The following is an 18441-nucleotide window of genomic DNA, read 5'->3' as shown; positions in this document are numbered from 1 at the left end:
AAATCATAGACTTCTATGAAATCCATAAATAACCGATGTCCCATTAAACTCCTACTTTTTCTCCAACATCTGACGCATCTTTCCGAATACCTGATGAGTACGTGATCCGTCACCAATAATTTCTCGATAATTATTACAATCAATTTTATCACCATTATTTTAAAGAAGCATTCCTCATACATTTTTATTTTATTAGTTTGTCCCAGAGAATCCGAGTCCTCGGTCCTGTGTAACATTTCGTAACATGCTGCATTGTACGACCCACCCAGTCCATAAGCTGAAGGATCACCCCTTGTCGGTTGTCTGCTACTGTTTGTTCAGTATATCCGCAATTACCATTAATAACAGTTCCGACTAATGACGTGATGTTTAATTAAGCACGGGGCAGCTTTAATTCCGTAGATCGGGGGTTCTCACCCCTTTTTCGCTGGCGTGCCACTAATTCTAACTTAACAACATTAAATGTACCACCGACCAAATGCGTTCGTGGAAAACTTGACGTCTGCCCCCAGTGGCGTTCGCGGTCACCACACGTGTACGTACGTCAATTAGAAACAGTTTCTCTCTAACTGCGTCAAATTTTGGTGATTCTCGCGATGATTTTTTAGACATATTAGACTACAGTATAACTTTTATATGCAATGGGAAACCAAAAAATTCGTGTGACTCGCTATATTGCGGGTGCCTGGAACCGAACCCGCAATATTTCCGAGGTATGCCTGTATAAAACTGAAATGTATGTGCAAAATAATTCTCAATTAGTGAATAGTTTAATAACTACTCGAAATTAAAGTGTAACTACTCATATGACAATTTCATATCGCACAAAAAGCCTATTTTTGGATTCATAACAGACAAATTTAGTGTTCAGTGCGAAGGTCGTGTTTGTTTAGCCAAACACGACTTTCGTATGTTAATTTCAGCCTTGATTGATTTCCTTACTTAGTCCGCGTGCCACCGGTGGTACGCGCACCAAACATTGAGATTCGCTGCCTAAAGCATTTAAATACGTACATCGTAGTCTTGTGGACACAAGTCACTGGAATTGAATATTGAAACAGCCGCAACGATGGATGGAAAGCAAGTTCACAGTCCTTGTCCCTTATTCACGATTGCTAATCGCACACCTGCCACTTGGAATTCTCTTTCTTGAAAGGCAACGTATGCCAACTTTGGTTTTAAATTGTAAAGAAGAGGAGTGCAGGGGGACCAACTGCTGCGCAGAAAATCCATAAGGCTACATTTTTGTGGGATCAACGCCTTCCAAATTCTTATGGATACGCAATGATGGGCTGTGGGTAAAATGTAATCTGCGCCCCCCCCCCCCCAAGCTTTCTTCACATTTATTTTAAAACAAAATACCCTACGATTAGACAGCAGCACAAAATGTATTTGTACTTTACTAACAGGACCAAGAAGGGTAGAAGGAGACTAAAAACACGAAATTTACTAAAATCTATAACAATTTTGGTTCCGAATTAATCATCAAAACTCACTAATTAACATTTTATGAATTCAAACAGAAGTGTAAAATGTCAAATGTACGAACGCAAAGAAAAAGATTTGTACATCTTCGTGTTTCAGTTGGTATTAATGGATTTCCTACGCTTATCACTATAAAAAAGCAATTATTTACTTTAAACAGCATTATAATGGCGAAGAATTGTGTTTTCTCTGAGGTACGGTCTGAATTCTTAAATATTATATAAACGGGCTTCTGCCTCGAAGGGCTGGTTGCTTCGTTCAGTGCCACGTGGTCAGCGAATCTTTCGATTGGTAGAGCTCGGCAGCTTTTAAAGTTGGCACGACCTCGCCCTGTGCTTTTCCGTGAGCTTTCGACATAAATGTCTATTGCTTATGCGGAAACAAACTATTTCCTGTGCTTAAGTGCACAGGATCACAGGAGCTCGAATCTAAGTAGGTTCTAATTTTCTTATTCTCCACTCTTCTGGGTGTAGTTAACGCGTATGAATTTTATAGTTTTTTTTTTTATTTTCATTGTCTGAACGCGTGTGAAAACTAAAAAGACTTTAGCTAGACGTCATGAATTCGTTCTGGAGTTTAAACGACTGCTGTCTTGACAGGAGACGGGCTCTGAATCATCGGCCCAGAGGTCAACAGGGACGGATGCGTGGTCATGAGAGTTTAAGGTTAGCCGTGGTTTGTAGGCAGCGTCGAGTTCTCCTTTGTTTTCGGAATCTAATCTACACGTGTTTGTGTTGTGCGTTCTTTGGACCCGACTAAGACATTTCTTAACTTCGAAACTGCCGGATGACTTTCGAAAAATGCGGTATTGTCGCGTGAACTTTATTTTGGTTCCAAAAACAGTTACGCTACATTATTATAAAAATATATTTGTCACACGAAAGACATTGGCATATTTTATAAAAGATGCTTGTAGAACGATCTACGAATTTAATCTATTTGAAACATTTTTCATGTGGCCAATTTTAATGAAGTGTGGTGTCTGTAGAGTGATTAACTTTGGAAATACCAACGAACTATATATAAATACCTGCATGCTCCAGATTTGCATACCATCCGACTGTAATTTCTTGTTATTTTCAATATTAATTATAGATTTAAACAGGCGACACGGAAATCCGTGATATTTGAAGAAGAATAACGACGTTCATGAACCCTCTGTGGTCTGCCCCTGGCGGCGACATTCTAGAGGCGCTGAGTCTTATCTCAGTTCTGGCTCTTACCAGCAGCGAGTGGCCTCGTGCGTGCTCAGTCCTCTCCAGGTGCTGGCTGGGCGAGGCAGGAGCATGTGGAGGCGAGCTGTGTCCGCTTGTGGTGAGGCAGAAATGCCTTCGCCTCGTGGTTTGCCATTTATCGGGACTGTGCTCGACATCTTCGCTGCCGGAGGGACGTCCAGACTGCACGAGTACGTGGACGCCAGACACCGTCAACTGGGACCGGTGTACCGCGAATCTATTGGACCTGTCAAGTGCGTTTTCGTTTCCGATCCCAGTGAAATGAGACGCGTATTTTCTCTCGAGGGCAAATGCCCCAGACATCTGCAGCCTGACCCCTGGGTACTCTACAACAAGATGTACGGTTGCAAGCGAGGTTTGTTTTTCATGTGAGTACAAAAATTATGAGCTGCTACTCGGAGGAGAACATGAATTTCGAGAAAAAGGAAGTTTGTGCCCTAGGAAATTATCATTCATATTCGGGGCTATCAGGTTCGAATCCCAAGTCGCATTCCTGTTGTCATCCTGCCTGATATTTTTGTAGTTTTTCTCCAGGAATGTTATAGGTTAATAATTTTACACAACCATTTAGCACGTGACGTTGTGTAACCCGAATTATTTAAAATTAAGTAAATTAGCAGTGGGTGTCTTCCATAACGAGATAAGAGCAGATTCATAATACTTTGGTTCGTTTGTGTCTGGAAGAGTAACCACAAACATACGCCAGATTCACACACAGGTTCGGGGGCTCAGTTGAGTTAGAATACTTAAATCTATGTTAATAGCCCGTTTTCACAAACTGCTGCAAGTGGTCGCCGTTTTGTAAAGTTAATACGCGAGAATCCGTGTAACATCTCCTGGTTACATGATACATTTTCCGGACTTCAGACTCCCGTTGCCCGAATCAGATAAGAGTCGTGGCTCTTCTAATGTCGTCTTCATCCGTGCAACTGAGTGAGCTCAGTTCTGTAAATGATGCAAGAAAGATTAATCCGAATCTCTTCATCGGACTTCGATTGAATTTGACATTGGTGTTTACAGTTAAAATTACTGGGCTAATTTGATTTTGAATTCAAATAAACTGACTCTCGCGATGCTTTGAAGTGATACGAAGTGCGCGTGTGTGTGGAGACTTTACTGAATGTGTACAGGTTTTAAATCAAGTTGACGTAACTATGACGGACCTTAAAGGAATTTTGGCATGAACTTGACGGGATGGAATCATCTGACTCTGTTGTGATGACAGTTTTGTAAATGCCGGGAATATTAACGTCCAAAGAAGTTCCCTTCAGCTTGTAGTTTGGGATTGAGAAACATTTCATCTGCAGTCAACCTTGAACTTGGAAAATGTGACCAGTCACTGCCTGCTTAACACGGAAGGCACGCGTGAGGACCGACCCTTGGATGGACGCAGAATGACCTCTGCTGGCAGAACGATTTAGGGTAGACCGAATGAGATGAGACCAGAAAAACGAACAACGACGCTCCTACAACTGTGTAGGTTACACAGCGTTAAATGTTGTTAATGTATTGTCATAGCATTTGTTTAGAGAGCATAACAAGATCGCTGGATCTGTTCAAATCGGTCAATAACTTTGAAATAATGCGTTTCTAAGCTTATGAATGATTCTAAGTAACTTTTAACAGTGGACTCAGAATATAAACCATAAGCTTACTAATTCAATTCTAAAGGGTTCTGACGATGGTGGATTAGACTTAAAATGATTCATTGTCTGGACTTTTTCTATCGTCCTTGTTTAAAGGAATAAACCACGACGTTTCGGAAACAGCCAGTTTCCGAAACGTCGTGCTTTCTTCCTTTAAACAAGGACGATGGAAAAAGTCCAGACAATGAATCATTTTAAGCATAAGCTTACTGTTCTCTACCTGGGGAAAAAACGTAACATCTGGAAACTGATTTAGACGTTTGGTTACGACACAGTCGATTCGAGAAGCAGAGAAAATGAAGAATGAACTAGGAATTTCGTTCAGATGCCGCGCCTATGGCCTTTGATCGTAGAATAATTTCGTAGGAAAACCTTCACAGGAAAGCAACAGAACGCTGACATTCAGAAATAAGAGTAGTTCTAAACTTGAATTCAAATCGGTTTCAGTATCTCGTATGCGTTACAAATCACTTGAAAAATAAGGCGTTCAAAATCGTAATTCTTTCACGCTCTCACCCAAGTGACGAATGCCTAAAATTTATGTTAAGGAAGTATTTAAATATGAGGCCAAGTGCGTGTGGAACTGAGGAATTTGCGCAATTTGTTATTTCTTGATTATCTTGCAGTCTTGTTAGGGTGGGGTTAGTTGTGCCACCATGCTCTAACAGAGCGATGGACCGAGGAGGAGGAGGAGGGTAGCACGTGGTGAGAAGACTGAGATCGAAAGATAAAACGATATCATTAAAATGGCTCTTTGAGTTTCAGGTTGTTAAGTGGTTGGAAGTAATATTAAGAAGCATCTTTCTTTGGCCCTTTTCGCTCCTAGATGACGCATAGAGGCCTCCATTTTTCAGGTTTTCTGATCTATTTAGACATTCGGTAGTACTCCTTGGATGAGTGATCAGCCCGTCGCAAGGCCTCTACCTGTACACAGGACAACACAACACAGAAAAACATCCATGGCTTGAGTGGGATTCGAACCCACGGTCCCAGTGTCCAAGCGCACGCCTCAGACCGGCAAGGCGCATCCACACATACCCGATCTGCCAGGGAACAATTCAGAATCCTTGGCGTACAGATCAGTCTGGGGTCAATTTGGACCGCAAGGAGCGCTGTAAGCGAGTTTAGGACGGAATACGCGGTTCGAACCTTACTTGTCCCATGTGAAGAAATCTTAAAAATTACAGCTTGACGTACGTACAATTCTTATTATTGAAAACGCGTTTCACATATTTAGAGACGGCTCTGCAGGTTTCGCCCACAGACCTTTTCGAGAACCGACAGAATTGTTAAAAGAATGTAAGAACCTACGTGAGATTTGAGGTTATCACGCGATGAGAGTTCAAACTTGGAGGGACATGCTACAGCGATCCTCATCCGAAGATGGAGGCAGCATGTTTCTCAGGTACGTCGGTTACCACTCAGAAGATAAAATCTGAAAGTTGAGATGTATTTAAATGTATCTGAAACCAGTTTGAGAACCATAATATGTGACAGATTTTCCACAAGTCCACACCTCAGGTTTTTCATATTGAAATAAGCGAGAGATGAGAATCCAGACCTGGTCGTCGAGTCGCGACCGATAGCAGAGCCATCGCTCGAGGTGCGTTGACCCCGAGAAAGAAGCAGGAAGTCTGCAGAGCGCTGACAGATGAGGTGAAGTGGTTCATACTGCATCTGGTAGTGGGAACAATTGGCACCCAAACAGAGATATTTCACGTCTTTAGAGAATTTGCACGCAGGTAGCGCTTATTTTTAAAGTTACATGAACAGATACACCGTCATTTGCATATTCTGTGTTTCCAAAATTACAGCCTTGTCCTATCCAAGAGGAAAAGCTTTTATGTTTGAGGAAGACGTTTCATTTGCATTCCCTACCTTTGAGTTTGTACGAAAGTCGACATGCAACGATGTTCGATGTTCAAAGCTTTCAAACAAAAATAGTAATTTCTCTGAAGGAGAGCAATGAGTTTAATTAATAGGAACATAAATCACTTTGATTTAAATTGATCACTTCTGTCCGGTAAACAAACTGCATGGCCACTAGCTACAGCTGTTCGACCGGGATTCGATTCCAGACGGGAGTGACAGTGACCACGCCTCGCTGTGAGCAGTTATCTCAAGTTTCAGTTACGGACAATAGTTCAAGTCCATTGTAAAATGCGTTTTCTGTTGTGACTGATATAGACAGTGATCGTGAGTAGTGATTAGGGAAGGTTTTAAGAGGCGATTTCAGTCTATTTAACTTTAAATTATTATCATCGATTTTGCTTAGGGAGAGCACTGCCAAAATTCGAGCAAACTTCCTTCTGTAAAAATGTCTAAAGAGTAATTTATATGACATGTGGGGAGGAGCCTCCTAGAATATCAGCTAGATGTCTTGTGCACCGACAAATCTTGGTTTAGACAGTTCTTCGAGAAGAACTGTGGGGGCAGTCCCTTGATGTTGGCCACGGCCACTTCCTGTTTCGACTTTCTCCAAGTTAACACCATCATCCCATCTAATACCACAAGTAACCTCTGGAGGTGACGCAGCATAGTTATATAATCTATCGACCACAACCCTAATGAAATTTAAATTTTAATCACCTTTTATCGAAGAATTTTTAAAAGTCGCTTATTTCTGTTTTGATTTCTGTCATAAAAATAGAAAATTGCTCTGTGACGTTGTGATTATCAAGTCTGGTGTCAGTTGTTTTTCTAGACTGCGCGCAGCTCTGAAGTTTAAATAATGCAGTTAACCGTCGGATTTCTGAGAGAACGTGCACACCAAAGAGACTCTGAACATGAATAAATAACAACATTTCTAACTCTATTTGAATTTCTAAAACGGGGGACATTTGTTCGCCAGATGCGGTCCGTGTTTTATATTCAAATTTGTAACATGGACACTGAATTACAGTGTCAGACGGTTGCAATATTGCGCGTGAATTCTCTCTTCGCGTTTTCGAATATCCGCTCTTTTATTTCAGTATGACGAGGACCATTGCCACGGTAAATGGCGGCCCGCAAGCTCATCCCATTGAGTTTCATAGGACTACAAATTAAGGCCTGTCATGTAAAATATTTCGCAGCGTACAAACAAAACTAAAGAAATAACCATAAATTGAAAATTTCACAAAAATAAAATAAAATTTCAACTATGGTGCATCACGCAGAAAATCCATGGGCTTGTCGCACATTTCCAGTGCCGTGGGTCTTCGCTGAATGCAGAGATACGAAGTGACGAGTCACCAGATCTGAGTTGAAGTCATTCAAAAACGGAAAGAAACAGAAAACGACAAGTCAAATTCTGTTTTAAGCGAGGAAGGAAAGGGTTAAAATGTATTGTAACGTTGCTCAGACACGCATCAATGATACGAAAGCAAGCGATACATTTTAGAACACCCTGTATGCTTCGAAAACCAACAGAGGCTGAGGTCCGTTCGTCATTCTCGAATAATTGTCTTAGCGTAGTTTTAGAAAACATCACGAATGCGTCCGTTGCATGTAGTGTTTAAGCTCCGTGTTTAAAAACCAATTGACGACATGTGTAGGAGAAGGATCTGATAGGAGACGGAATTTTCCGTTTAATTTTATTTTCAAATGTTTCTGATGTTCCACTTTTAAAATCTAGATACGGGCCATCATTAGACACTCTCCTGACCCAGTTTAATCCCATAGTGTTTATCCAACATCCAATTTCATGTTATTCTCCCAAGAGGGCACTTCGCTTCGGATTTTATGACCAAAATTTTGTATCTCATCCGTGCGTTATTTCGTAACCCTAATAATATTTGGTGAGTACAAAACATGCAAACTCAGTGACTTCGCTAGCCCTAGAAATTTATTAAGTCGTTGACCTTTCTTATTTTACAGAATCTCAGTATGAACTTGGAATTATGTCCTTGATGCAGAAATCATGTCCCCACGTCATGCATATTAGTACGAGGCCAATGTCCTCAGCGCATTGTCTCAGACAGCATGAGGGATCCTTATCTGTGTAATGGCTTGTCGCTTGAAAGTGGATCTGTTTCAAAGCGTTATTTCCTACAAGGCGAAGGCGCACTGTCCAATTCGCATTACCATGGATGGAGTGGAAGAGGGGTATAAAACTCTGTCCTACTCGGTCCTCAAATTGCACACGATGTACGACCCCGTAGGTCCGAATTGTAATACACTTTAAGGTCAAAATACGCACGTGTTTATATTTCAATTGCATAAAGTAGAAATGCCATTAGATAAAAGTCGCTTGTCTGACTCATGTCTGGTCTTGACGTAATGGCCAAGAGATGAAATTGGAACCTGAACTTATTTGATAAGATAACCGCAGGCCCACTACTCGATGTATATTTTGATTTATAAGACTAACGCAAAACATCTGTATTCTAATTTGGGATGGGAACTTACTATTGAAGACGTATATAAATTCAAAGTAACAATATAGAATAAGAGTGAGGTCTAACCTCTGTTACAATAAATTCCAACACCTCTGGGTCTTACCCAATTCCCGAATATTGAAAGACTTTTAGACAAAGTTTTCAGCTGGGCAAAGTTTCGCCGAATGAAATACATCGCGTTTTAAAAAAAAATGGTTAACTCGTCTGGTCGGAATTCGATTTGGTTCAAAACGTGAAAGGAAACGGAGGTTTTTCATATTTTTCCTTGCGATCCCGGGTTTGAAGTCTCAAATATCCCGCGACCTCTCCTTGCAGTCTGTAACCTCTGCAGTAAGAACGTTCGGAGGATATTTTCTGCGATGCCTGACGCATAATAACATCAATTCTTTATGTTCCGTTCGTGTGTGTGTGTGGGTGTGGGCTGACTGCTCGTTTATCTCGTGCTCTCAACCACGCTACTAGTGCAAACGTCTGCATAATTTGTAGTAGGACATTCATATTATCATGAAACCTGACGGAGTCAAGAAACGTGTTCTCCAATTTCGCAGTTCTTAGTTTTGCTGTCCTTTGAATCTGCGTGCGAGCTTCAGGCAAAAACTGGTTGGTTATTGAAGTAATACAAAGTTTTCGCTGTGCCCAAGACGTGATTCCTCTGTACCTTGAGTAATGCCCACAATTTACGTCCAGACTGTTGTTTAGTATTACTCTTAAAGACCACCAATGAGCACGATCCTTTGCCAGTTTCTGCCTTAGATTCTCAATTCTGGAGGTCGCTGGTTCGAATGTGGGCACGAGTTTACTGAGATTTCTTGCTTTTCTCAGCTAATAGAGAAAAATTGCGACGGAAAAACTCTAACGTAGGCCGTGATAGATTTCTTATATGCATTTTTCTGTTTATCATTTACAGATGTTCAAACATTCTGTGTGCTGTAAAGCATAAAAGTCGAGAAATATTAATAATTGAAGAAACAATCCATCCCAGTCTTCCAAGTGACCACTTTCAAGAGATTTCCCAACCAACATTCTGCATTTATGTCTTGTCTCTCCTATCTGAGTTATATTTTAAGCAAATTGAATAAAACTTTTCTTGGATATTATCCATCGTCTAGTAAATATAAAACGTAAAACGACGTTTCGGATTCCCTTTCGCCCTCGACGGACATCGGATTTCTCCTAGGGCTTAGGATCGACTGACTCTCCGAAACGTCGTTTTACGTTTTATATTTACTAGACGATGGATAATATCCAAGAAAATTTTTATTCAATTGACTCTTCACCATCGTCAAGAAGTTTTAGGTCTTATATATATTTTAAGCCGTTGCAGAATCCCTCTGTTACAATGTATTGAGAATAAGGCAAAGTTGTCTTTAACAAACCTTTCGAAAACAATCGTCACTTCCATTCAGTGCTCCATTCTGTAGATGCGTTATGAAAGAAGATCGGACAATTAACTTGTTAGGTGTGCTAAGAAGAAAGTTTCACGAATACAGTTCGCCCTTTTATTTTAGGCAAATTAACACTTTGGATCGCCCATAGCAACAGACGAATTACAGTTTGGGCGTGTCTGTCACACATCGAAATAATAAACTGGCGAGCGAACTCATACGTCGCACTGCTCTCAAAAACAGGAGTGGAATATTTTTACAGTTTTTGTTATAAGAAGACACTGGCAAGTAGCTTAGTTTTCCAAACCGACAAACTCGTGCGTTGCTTTCTACGGAAATGGCAATGTTTTTGCAGACGGGCGTGCTCATTTGTACAGGAGCGAGACAGTTTCGAAGGGCCTCTGTCTCTCAAATGACCGCGCGATTTAAAGTGTTCGCTGTTGCCAGGGACGGCGAGGAGTGGCTGAGATTCAGACGCACTATGAATACACTAATGCTGCGACCTGACAGCGGCGATGCGGTCGTAAAGCCAATCGACACGGTCGCCGATGAGCTGGTTGCCAGATGGGCGAGGAAGTACAGCGGAGACGAACTCCCGAGACTGGACAGAGAGCTGTACCGATGGGCCATTGACAGTAAGTTTATCACACTAACTTTGTATTAGTGTTTTCCTCCAACTTAATTGGGTTAAATGAAATAAAGAACTATCATAGTTTCTTGTCTTCCTACTTGCATATAATCTTAAATTTGTCCGAATGCTTCAGCACCACGCTGTGAAGACGTATGAGTTCCATATATTTTTAATATGTGGTCATTTTCAGGCTTTGATCGCCTTATTACTCTCGAAAGAGCCTTCATTATTCGTTAGTTACGAAGATGGCTAATCCTGAGACAGCCTGTCTCTGCAAATAACTGAACCCGTGTCATCCAGATCATAGTTTGCCAGTAACCTCGCTGGGTCGAGTTTGCAGCTGAAAGTAGCAAAATGTACCCGTCTCTGTCCTGATGTAACAACTCTGTGATGGATTTTCGTAAAATATGTTTCTGGGGGTTTTATTAAAATTTCACAATACATTTTAATTTTTTGTTAAAATTGGACAGTGTTGACGTATAATTTGCATTAAAGCCTACATGTGTTCTGTGCACTCGAGGTACTGGGAGGACATCCCTCAGTATACAGGCCTTCATAAATATTTATTTGGCTCAAAATTGAAGTAATGTGAATCAAATTAGCACATAATAGTTAATGCATTATTAACAGAAACATCGTATCAGTGTAATAATAACAATAAAAATCTGTTAAATGGCCAAAATGTATTTAGGCCCTAGACAAAGGTTCCTTAAAATGAAATAAATTGAACCAAATTTGACGTATTCTGACAAAATTTAATGTCATCTCTCTTTCTTTAAGATTTGTCTGTGAGCAGAGTTTATATAAAAGACACCTCAATATGGACCTTATCTCTGCATCTGGGGTGAAATAGTTCATGTTTTCCAGTAATGTTGGCAGTACTGACGGGCGATAAATACTTGAAACATCGGCTGGAACTTGAAGATGTGGTGGACCGTTTTGCATCAGTTGTTCACCTCATTTTCGAGGAGAGTGCACGCCTGTCACTCATTCCAGCAAAAATGGCAGCTTTCTTGAAAATTCCAGCTTGGAAGAATTTTGTTTCAGCTATTGATGAAGCCATTTCATTAGGTAAGCACCAGAACACTGCCATTTCATGTGCTTTTATATGTGTGATGTGTTCTATTTGTGGGAAGAGGAAGTCCTTAATCCATAGATCATCTAAAATGCACAGGAGATTCCATTCGTCACTCGACAGCGCCGTGTGTTTAGGTTAGGTTATCCTCGAGACACGTACAAGAAAATATTAGGCATGAAATTTCCGTTATTCCCGTACATAAACTTTGACGTGTGTCTCACGACGTGAGGAATGCTTAGAAGACGGTCGTCACTTCGAGACTCTTCTATGAAACAAGTTAATCCACAGCGGGAAAGCGAGCCATGAATAACCGGATATCACGGCGGGTCGGCTGCCGGATCCAGTCCAACTATTGATGTTGTACTCCGTATATAAATATGAAGAAAAATACAGTATATGAGTTTATATACTTTGTTTATTAGCTCTGTTATCTGATCAATTAACAACTGTCCATTTATCAGTTAATCAGTAAATTAACAGAAACAATTTTACAGTGGTGCCAACCGCATATTTATTAGTAAATAATGAGAAGCATTACTTAATTTTGAAGAAGTTATTTTTTTGTTTTAGAGCTTAAATACACTGTTCAACAGAGTACCAAATATTATAAACATTAGGGAGAAGTTTAGAAATGACGTAGCTTAATTCCTGAAAATTATGAAAGCATATTTTTCCTTGAAGAAAGAAACTAAAAAGGCATTCCTGATGTCGACGCTATTTGGAGGTTAGGTTCGGTTCACACTTCCTGGGAGAAACAACCCTTGGCTTCCATTGGATAGGACATTTGACCATCTTCATTCTGCCTGTAGCAAGTCGGCCATTGTACTTACGAACAATATTGAATGAGTAATTATCCTAAAGAGACTTATTTGTACTTAATACTTGCAGCACACGATCTGACGACTCGGATGATTCCTGAATGTCAAAATGGCGAGGGACTGCTGGGTGCCATTTTGGCAGAAGGAATAGAGGACAAAGACGTTATCCGCATTGTGGCTGATCTTTTTATTGGCGCTGGAGACACAGTAAGTGATCAGCAGAGGCGGATTAAGGCCTTTGAGGACCTTGTACTTAACAGTGCACATGACAGTAAGTAAGCATTTGTAACGCACACACGTGACCTCCCTATTCCTGAGCAGAGAACATTGGTCTTTAGTACAGAGATTTGTTGCTTTCCATTGTTTGTACTATTGTCATTAACTTTTTACTGCTAACGAGGGCAATAATTGACTACGTAATTAGTAACGAGAGACCATCTGCTTCACTATAGGATGCAAAGTTTAATTTGATTATTTCTACATCAAAGACAAGAATCCTGGCAATGAAAGGAAAAAACGTAACTATCTATTTGGAACAATTAAATCCTGGTAGAAACAATACTAAAGTTCTACAAAGTATTGGCTGTTAGAAGTCAACATCAAAGCCAATAATCCTTCTGGACCAAGTTCAATGTTTTCAGCTTAGAAAATTATAACACTATTGAGAGACACGCACATTAAAGGATTACAAATGGGCACGCTCTACTTTCAAGGAAATACAAGGATCATGTTCCACTCCTATAAACTTAAGGCCACAGCCTCCGTCTTCATGGGATATGGCAAAATAATGCAGCAGAGAGGCAGCAGTTTGTAGTTACGTTTGAGTGGGAATAATTGACGATATTCTTACAGAACCCCACTCTTGGGGAGGGGGGAGTCCTATTTACATTTTCTCAATTACTTTAGGATGCAAAATTGTCAATGTGACAGAACGTTTGCCCAAAATTGTTAAAACGCGGGGTAAGTTTTGGCAACAACAAGAAAAATGCCTAGAATTCAGCGCACTCAGGAATTCTTGGTGTAACAGGACTCAGACTAACAGAGAACATATTCTGAAATATGTTAGGAGTAGAACATGCTTCTTACATTTATTGAATGTAATTGACAATTATTCTGTGTGATTAAAAATAAATATGAACAGTTGAAACATGATACAAATCAAAATTTCCTTTAAAATCCTCTCCTCGCAGACGGCCAATAGCACGCAGTGGATCCTGTACTTGCTTGCCAGAAATCCAAACCTGCAAGAAGAACTACACGCAGAGCTACAGAAAGTGTACGGGTGTGACGAAGTTGCGCAGCTTCCACTGTTGCGTGGCGTGGTGAAGGAAGCTCTCCGTCTCTATCCCACCGCTCCCTTTCTCACGCGATACTTGCCTCAAGATAACCTCATTGGAGGTTACCATGTTCCAGCAGGGGTTAGTATCATCTGTTGAAATTTTAATTTAAATTTTATTATTTTAGACAGAAACGCAACATACTGGTTACCCACATTCTCACAGTATGCTTCATATAAATATTTTTGTGAATGTCAACAAACATTTTTCAGTATTTAACTTGCGTTCTGATCCTTACATATGTTGACAGGTCCTTGTGCTTGCCTGTGTTGCATCCAAAGCCAATCTGAATTATGAAAACACGAGTTCCCTGATACGATCACTGTATAATAAAAATGCATATTGTAACAGAATAGGGTGCACCTGTAGACGGAGGCTAAAATGCACTTGCCGCTGGTTTTCGTTACCTCACCAGCTGTTTGTAGACAAGCATATTTTGTGGTGTTAGAACTAAATATGAAGTTGGTAAACGATTATACCATTTCTTTTAAGATTTTTTCTGTCCCTTCCATCAGGACCTCATCTTGTTGTCAATATACACAAGTGGTCGTGATGAAAAGAATTTTCCAAAGCCAAATGAGTTCTGGCCCCACCGTTGGACTCGTGACAGTGATGGTAACTACAAGGGTGTGTCTAACTGCTTTGCTTCCTTGCCATTTTCCATGGGTGCTAGATCCTGCATCGGACGTAAGATCGCAGATCTACAGATGACACTCACTACAGCAAAGGTGAGATGTAAATCTTTACAGGAGGTCTAACTGGTATACGTCAAACAGATCAGACGTTACAGTTGCATACTACTGAACCATTGATCGTGGAGTTGAGTCCAGCTGGCAGCCGTGGGATTTTAAATCTTCGATCCTATTTGAAAAATGTTAAAAACCATTATCAAATCTTCACTTTGCATATAATTGTATCAGTGTTTGAACGAAAATTTAATATAAATTCACAGAGTAAATGAAGTGAATGCATATGGGGAGGTAGGGATCTGTCCGTCCATGTTTCATATTTGAAATTACTACAAGGACTTACATGAAATTGATATTCCACACTAAACGTTTTCAGGTGAACATGGTTTTGGCTGCATTCTCAACTTTACATGAGGTCCATATTGAAAATTACACAATGTGCAGAAATTACTACATATACAGAGCGAGTCAAAAGTATGATTGGAAAATTTAAAGGCATGTTCTGGGAAACAAAATAATAAAAATTATCCCTTGTATATGTGGTCTTTGCTTTTCCTTATTGCTTTTGTTGGTTGCTCTGGCCTTGGTTACTCTGTTGATGTCCTGCAGGGATAGCCATTGGCCGAGATAATGGACTTCATCTGCTGCTGTTCAGAGGTGTGGCAAGTTTTCACCCTGTTCATCAAGATGGTTATGACACCACTTATGAGCCCATGGATTGTGTGATACTGCCTGTAGCCTGTATTCAAGTTGCAGATGGTGATGCATAACCCCCATAATATCCACTTATTTATCTTACTACTTGGCAAATTGTATTTCTCTGTATAGCCATTTCAGAGCATACAGTCTTGCCCTATAACTTGTACTGGCATACTTCTATCAACATTTTGAATTAACTAAGTAATCTATTATATACCCTTTGTCTCTTAACTGACCTGATTCTATTTACATTAGTCACACAGTCCATTGTATTAAGTACTACATACTTATTTCTTACATTTAGTAAAATCTAGTTTATATTCACATTATAGCTCCCAGTTATTTTACAATTTCAACCTGATATTTTTAAAATCGTGTTTATATTTTACCTTGCATTTACTAAAACATTATCTAATTTACGCCAGTTTTCTCTGTTCTTACATTGAGCTATCTTCTGTGCACTTAAAACTGGATCCAAATTCCAAAGTCACTCATTCAAGACCCTATCCCTCCATTCCTTCATACTACAAAATATGTCAGAATTCTTTGTCTTTTCTACAGACTGAACAAATCCCTGTTTCCATACACCTTTCTAACCCCTTCAACCTCCACACTTCTATTTCTTGTCACATTATTTCCCTCCTTTCATCCCGTGTACATATTTCTCTGTACTCCTTTCTCCTAACTTTTTTCTTCTTCAAAAAATGGTACAAAGTTAGTGATCTTTGTCCCTGATTCATGCTTCCGTGTTTCGCCTTTCTATATCAACAATTTTCACTTAACTTTTCTTTATATATTTATATAATTTCCGCATTCCTTGTTCCAAATGTTTCCCATACTCTTATTACTCAATCGCAGAAAGCTTCCACGGTTACCCACTAGAGACATAGAATGCATATTTGTGTAAATGTCTCAGACTGCTGAAAAATGTTACTATTAGATTAGTTACAGAAATTTATTTCTGAGATGTCAAGCTTCATAGAAACAAAAAGAATTTTCAATAGTATAGACTTCATGTTCTCTAATTAGTTTAAGTGATTTGAGATTTTTTTAATACATCCGGTTGTTCTACTTGTTATAGGTAATACAACGGTTCAAGATGGAGTTGATAGAAAAGAAATCGATCGATATGACGTTGCGTCTTGTACCAGTGCCGTCACGCCCTGTCAGACTCCGGCTTACAGAGCGATGAGTGTTTTAAAACTGAGCTTATTGTTCTGCAAGTTCATTCCCAGATTGTAAAAATCAATTACCATAAACTGCAACCAGGTGTCTGAGAATAGCAAGTACTTTCAGAGGGAAGAGTTTTAAATTAATTTAAAATATTCTTGCCTACCATATTACATTTTAAGTTCGACCATTTTCATGAACAACTGGTCACAATTTGTGATTCTGATTTGATACTCACAAAATGTCTTCTATAGTATATACAGCGTTAAGTGTTATTGATTCTTAATAGCAGGAATGATGACGTGTCTTATTTACTGACTACAGGAAATATTATGTAGCATAATACAGTGTTGACATAAGTACAAAGAAGCAGATATTACTGCTCTGCTCTTAACAATGTTCTTGAATTGTGTTCCAGGTGAATGTTCCATTGTATTATAACATATTAAGATTGTTTGTATAAGAATTGTTACACATAATGATGGTTACGGCACCAAAGTGAAACCTTCTATAGCTTCATTATTCTCTTTGGTTAAGTGGAAGAAGACCTGTTCTTAAATGTAAGAATAATGTAACCAGCTCATGTTAAAAAACATTTAAGATATGGTAATTACTTTTAAAATTAATTTTTGTATGTGGTTTTTTCATTGTCATTCCTTCTATACAATAAGCACCTGATATTGACCCCGTATGGAGTATGTGGAGTGCGGTGAAGAAAACTTTGCAGGAAACCTATGCTTTCTGGACCCTTGTGTTATACACTTGGGGTGTAGTTATTTTTTCTGAGCATGTTATCTCTAATTGAGACCATTCTGAGATGAACGAGATACATGGTTGAAGCTCTGGTTTACTGCATATCTTGTTATATATGCCAGGCCCTTAAACAGCCCTTTCAAGAACATATTAATTCATATTTTGTATAACTAACTAATACACTTTATTAAATACACTTCTGAATTATGCGTCTTTTGTAAATAAAATTGTCTGTCTACATTCAGAGACTACGTACATGTTAGTATCTCGTCATCAGAAGACAGGCGGGCAGAATTATCTTAGGGTGGCTAATAAGTCCTTTGAAAGTGTTACAAAGTTAAAATATCTGGGGACAAAATAACAAATTAAAATGATACACATGAGGAAGTTAGGAGGAGACTAAATTCCAGAAATGCTTGCTACTTCTCAGTTCAAAATATTTTGTCTTCCTGTCTGATTTCTAATAACCTAAAAATTAAAGTATACAAAACAATAATTTCGCATGTTGTTTTGTATGGGTGCAAAACATGATCTCTCACTCTGAGGGAGGAACAAAGATTGCAGGCGTTTGAGAATAGGGTGTTGAGGAGGGAGGATAATGTCAAGCGGGATCTATGGGAGACAGGAGTTAAAGGAGACTGGATTGTGTTGGCCCAGGACAGGGTCTGGTGGAGGGCTTTGGCTAATTCGGTGATGAACAAGCTCCTGACATCAAAATCTAATCATACTGTGCATAAGTGAGACTTCAGGTTTTCGTTATCGTGATGTGGAAGCAGTAAGTTCCCTCGAACCGATGGCAAGTTTCTTCCAAACCCACCATACGCTGCAATATCCTAACCACAGGCATCTTCGTAAACAAACTAAGATGTGTAAGTATTTCGTTCACAGCAGGCCTACTGCGTCAATCTGCTACAGAAGAAAACAACGGAAATTAATAATTTTTTTCTCTTACGGAAGATACTGACAATGTTTATCTGTTTACAGCATAGCTATGGCTACACTCACCCAACGTTATATTTTTTATGAGTCTCTCGCCTGACTGGAATTGTTTTGCGCGACCTGTGTTTGAAGAGTCTGACACATTCGTGACGTCAGTACAGTAATCTGTGGTTTGTTCCTTAGTTCTCTATGTAGTT

At 39.6% G+C, this 18441-nt stretch overlaps 1 protein-coding gene and 1 long non-coding RNA gene across 2 annotated transcripts; one reads left to right on the top strand and one right to left on the bottom strand.

Moving 5' to 3' along the window:
• Nucleotides 1-2686: 2686 nt before the first annotated feature.
• sad (Cytochrome P450 family protein sad) lies at nt 2687-17186 on the top strand. Its single transcript, XM_022069107.2, has 7 exons — nt 2687-3088; nt 10578-10765; nt 11629-11832; nt 12728-12864; nt 13848-14075; nt 14510-14722; nt 16464-17186. The coding sequence occupies exons 1-7, from the start codon at nt 2772-2774 to the stop codon at nt 16572-16574; spliced, it is 1398 nt and encodes a 465-aa protein (XP_021924799.2). The 5' UTR covers nt 2687-2771; the 3' UTR covers nt 16575-17186.
• Nucleotides 16324-18406, bottom strand: LOC147873825 (uncharacterized). Its single transcript, XR_015535024.1, has 2 exons — nt 18311-18406; nt 16324-18214 (listed from the first exon to the last, which is right to left on the bottom strand). It is a non-coding gene; the product is annotated as an uncharacterized LOC147873825 (long non-coding RNA).
• Between the last annotated feature and the right edge of the window lie 35 nt (nt 18407-18441).

The sequence above is a fragment of the Zootermopsis nevadensis genome, unplaced genomic scaffold (assembly GCF_977971745.1).
Source record: "Zootermopsis nevadensis isolate Lab colony 2312 unplaced genomic scaffold, Znev_1.0 Znev_ptg000013l, whole genome shotgun sequence".
Classification (NCBI taxonomy): Eukaryota; Metazoa; Arthropoda; class Insecta; order Blattodea; family Termopsidae; genus Zootermopsis; species Zootermopsis nevadensis.
The sequence above is the reverse complement of the archived record's forward strand: the minus strand, read 5'-3'. Positions and strand labels throughout refer to the sequence as shown.